The sequence below is a fragment of the Mauremys mutica genome, chromosome 2 (genome assembly GCF_020497125.1).
Source record: "Mauremys mutica isolate MM-2020 ecotype Southern chromosome 2, ASM2049712v1, whole genome shotgun sequence".
Classification (NCBI taxonomy): domain Eukaryota; kingdom Metazoa; phylum Chordata; order Testudines; family Geoemydidae; genus Mauremys; species Mauremys mutica.
Window position 1 is genome coordinate 27,211,529 of NC_059073.1, and position 2,387 is coordinate 27,213,915.

The following is a 2,387-nucleotide window of genomic DNA, read 5'->3' on the forward strand; positions in this document are numbered from 1 at the left end:
TCCGGCCACGAAGCCTCAGGCAGTCATGGATCAAGTAATGCAATTTGTTGAGCCCAGCCGTCAATTTGTAAAAGATTCCATCAGGCTTGTTAAAAGATGCACTAAGCAAGACAGAAAAGAATTCCAGAAGATTGCCATGGCAACAGCAATAGGTTTTGCGATAATGGGATTTATTGGTTTCTTTGTGAAATTGATCCATATCCCTATCAACAACATCATTGTTGGTGGCTGAACACTCATCAAGAAGATCTGTTACCTGAAGTTTGGAGTGATGGACAATGGGCGTGGGGTGGGGGTTTGTTTACTAATATTCCATAAATCTGTATCTTGTTTATTTACTGCTATAAACCAGGTTAAGATTTAAAACAAAAACAAAAAAAAACAAAAAAAACCCCTCCCTTTTGGGTCAGAGCCCTCAATTTGAAAAACATTGGTCTCCCGCATGAAATCTGTATAGTATAGGGTTAAAGCACCCAAAAGACTAGATTTCAAGGTGGGAGACCAGATTTCACTGTCCATGACACGTTTTTCATGGCCTATAACCATGAGTTTGGTAGGGCCCTAATCATCATTTTTTCCTAAACTCCTCCCAAAGGAAACAAGCTGCAAGATACTGAACTGGCTAACTGCTTGGGTCACAAGGGGTAACAGAAGACTGGAGTTTCTTATCTGAATAAAGTTTCCTATTTCATTCCATCTTTTCTGTTCTGAGAACAACTTGCAACTAGGAGTGTTTGGCCAGCATTCCTGGTGTCATAGCCCAGTTAGAAGTTTACTGGGGAGCTACAGACTGACAGAAATTTAATAGAACACGCCTACAAAACAAGATTGGTACTGCATTGTGTTATGCTTTTTCCTGTAAAAAGGATCTGATCAATCCTTCTCTCTGTTATTTTTTTAGTATCACCCTTAATTTATGTGATGATCTATTACAGTGGTTTTCAACTTCTGGTCTGTAGGCTATGTCAAAGGGGTCCGCATCTGCATTTGAAATTTTGTAGGGGTCTTCAAATGAAAAAAGGTTGAAAATCACTGATATATTACAACACGGTCCACAATTGCAGGCTATCCAGTGCATCGTTTCCTCAGCGAATAGGGCAACTGACGGAAGTGGGCTCACTACACAGGCTTTAGGGAAAAAGACTGTGTATCCTAGTTTATGACGAAGACTCTGTCCCCTGAAACCTACTAGCTGCCTGAATTGTCCTGGTTTTTCATTTTGTCAGTCAAAACATTTTTTTCTTAACTATGAAATGTTGGTTCAAGATGTATCACTACACAGAGTAGACTGTGCTTTTGTTGACAACAAACAGTCCAATGGAATGTGTTTAGTGTTATGAACAGTGGTTGGGGAGAAGAGCCAAATGAGATTACACTTTCTTTAAGCTCTTGTTTTGAACAAAGTGAGCGTTATTGACACTTGTTCAGTGATTCATGATTAACTAATTCAGGTCACTAAGTTACTGGGGGGAAAAATCCTCCACTCCAAAAAAATATGCTTGAGTCACTGTTGAGACTGAAGCTGACAATAGTGGCACCAATGCACCTTTAAAAGAATGTGCTCTTTTACAACTATTTGGCACCCTATGATGTGTTGCCACAAGGGTCCTGCGTTTAGATTATGGAATTGGAAATATACTTTCATTTTAGCTGTGTCATCCACTTGTCAAGGTTCTTCTCATATGATACATTACTCATTTTTTAATCTTCATTTTAATAGATCATGTGTTATAACATCTAAAATTTACAAATTAATATATCAGAGATGCACACATTCAGTCAAATCTACAAAAATCAATAGTGAACAAAATACTTGAAATTCATTGTATAATTAGGATTTTTACATGATGTTTACATATGTTAATACAACATTGCAAACAAGCATTTTTACTCTGTCTGTTTAGTATTACTATTAATGATATTTTAAAAGGTTCAATGACCTGGAATTTGGGGGTGGGGGGGAAGAGTTGTAACAGTAGCAGCTGCCATTGGGCGGGGAGGGGGGAGAGGTGGTGTCCTACAAGAAGTCATACAGTTATTACTCCCGGGACTCCTGGCCCATCCACACAGACACCCTGCTCCCTGTCCCCGACTGCCCCCGGATCCCCTCTGCCCCATCCAACCCCCCCCCCCTTCCTGACTGCCCCCCCGGGACCCCTTCCCCCATTCAACCCCGTTCCCCCCCAACCACCCTGACCCCTATCCACACCCCCTCCCCCTGACCACCACCCCAAACTCCCCTGACCTCTATCCAACACCCCCCCACCCCCTTACCGCGCTGCCTGGAGCAGCGGTGGCTGGCCGCGCTACAGCCGTGCCGCCGGCTGGAGTCGGGCATGCTGCCACCGCCACTACCACTGCCACCACGCAGCACAGAGACCAGATCA

The 2,387-nt window shown here is 42.8% G+C and overlaps 1 protein-coding gene across 1 annotated transcript; it reads left to right on the forward strand.

Annotated features, from left to right (window-relative positions):
* On the forward strand, positions 1-388 carry LOC123364794 (protein transport protein Sec61 subunit gamma-like). The gene has a single exon (XM_045007185.1). It carries the CDS (start codon positions 26-28, stop codon positions 230-232), a length of 207 nt encoding a protein of 68 aa, XP_044863120.1. The 5' UTR covers positions 1-25; the 3' UTR covers positions 233-388.
* Positions 389-2,387: the final 1,999 nt, after the last annotated feature.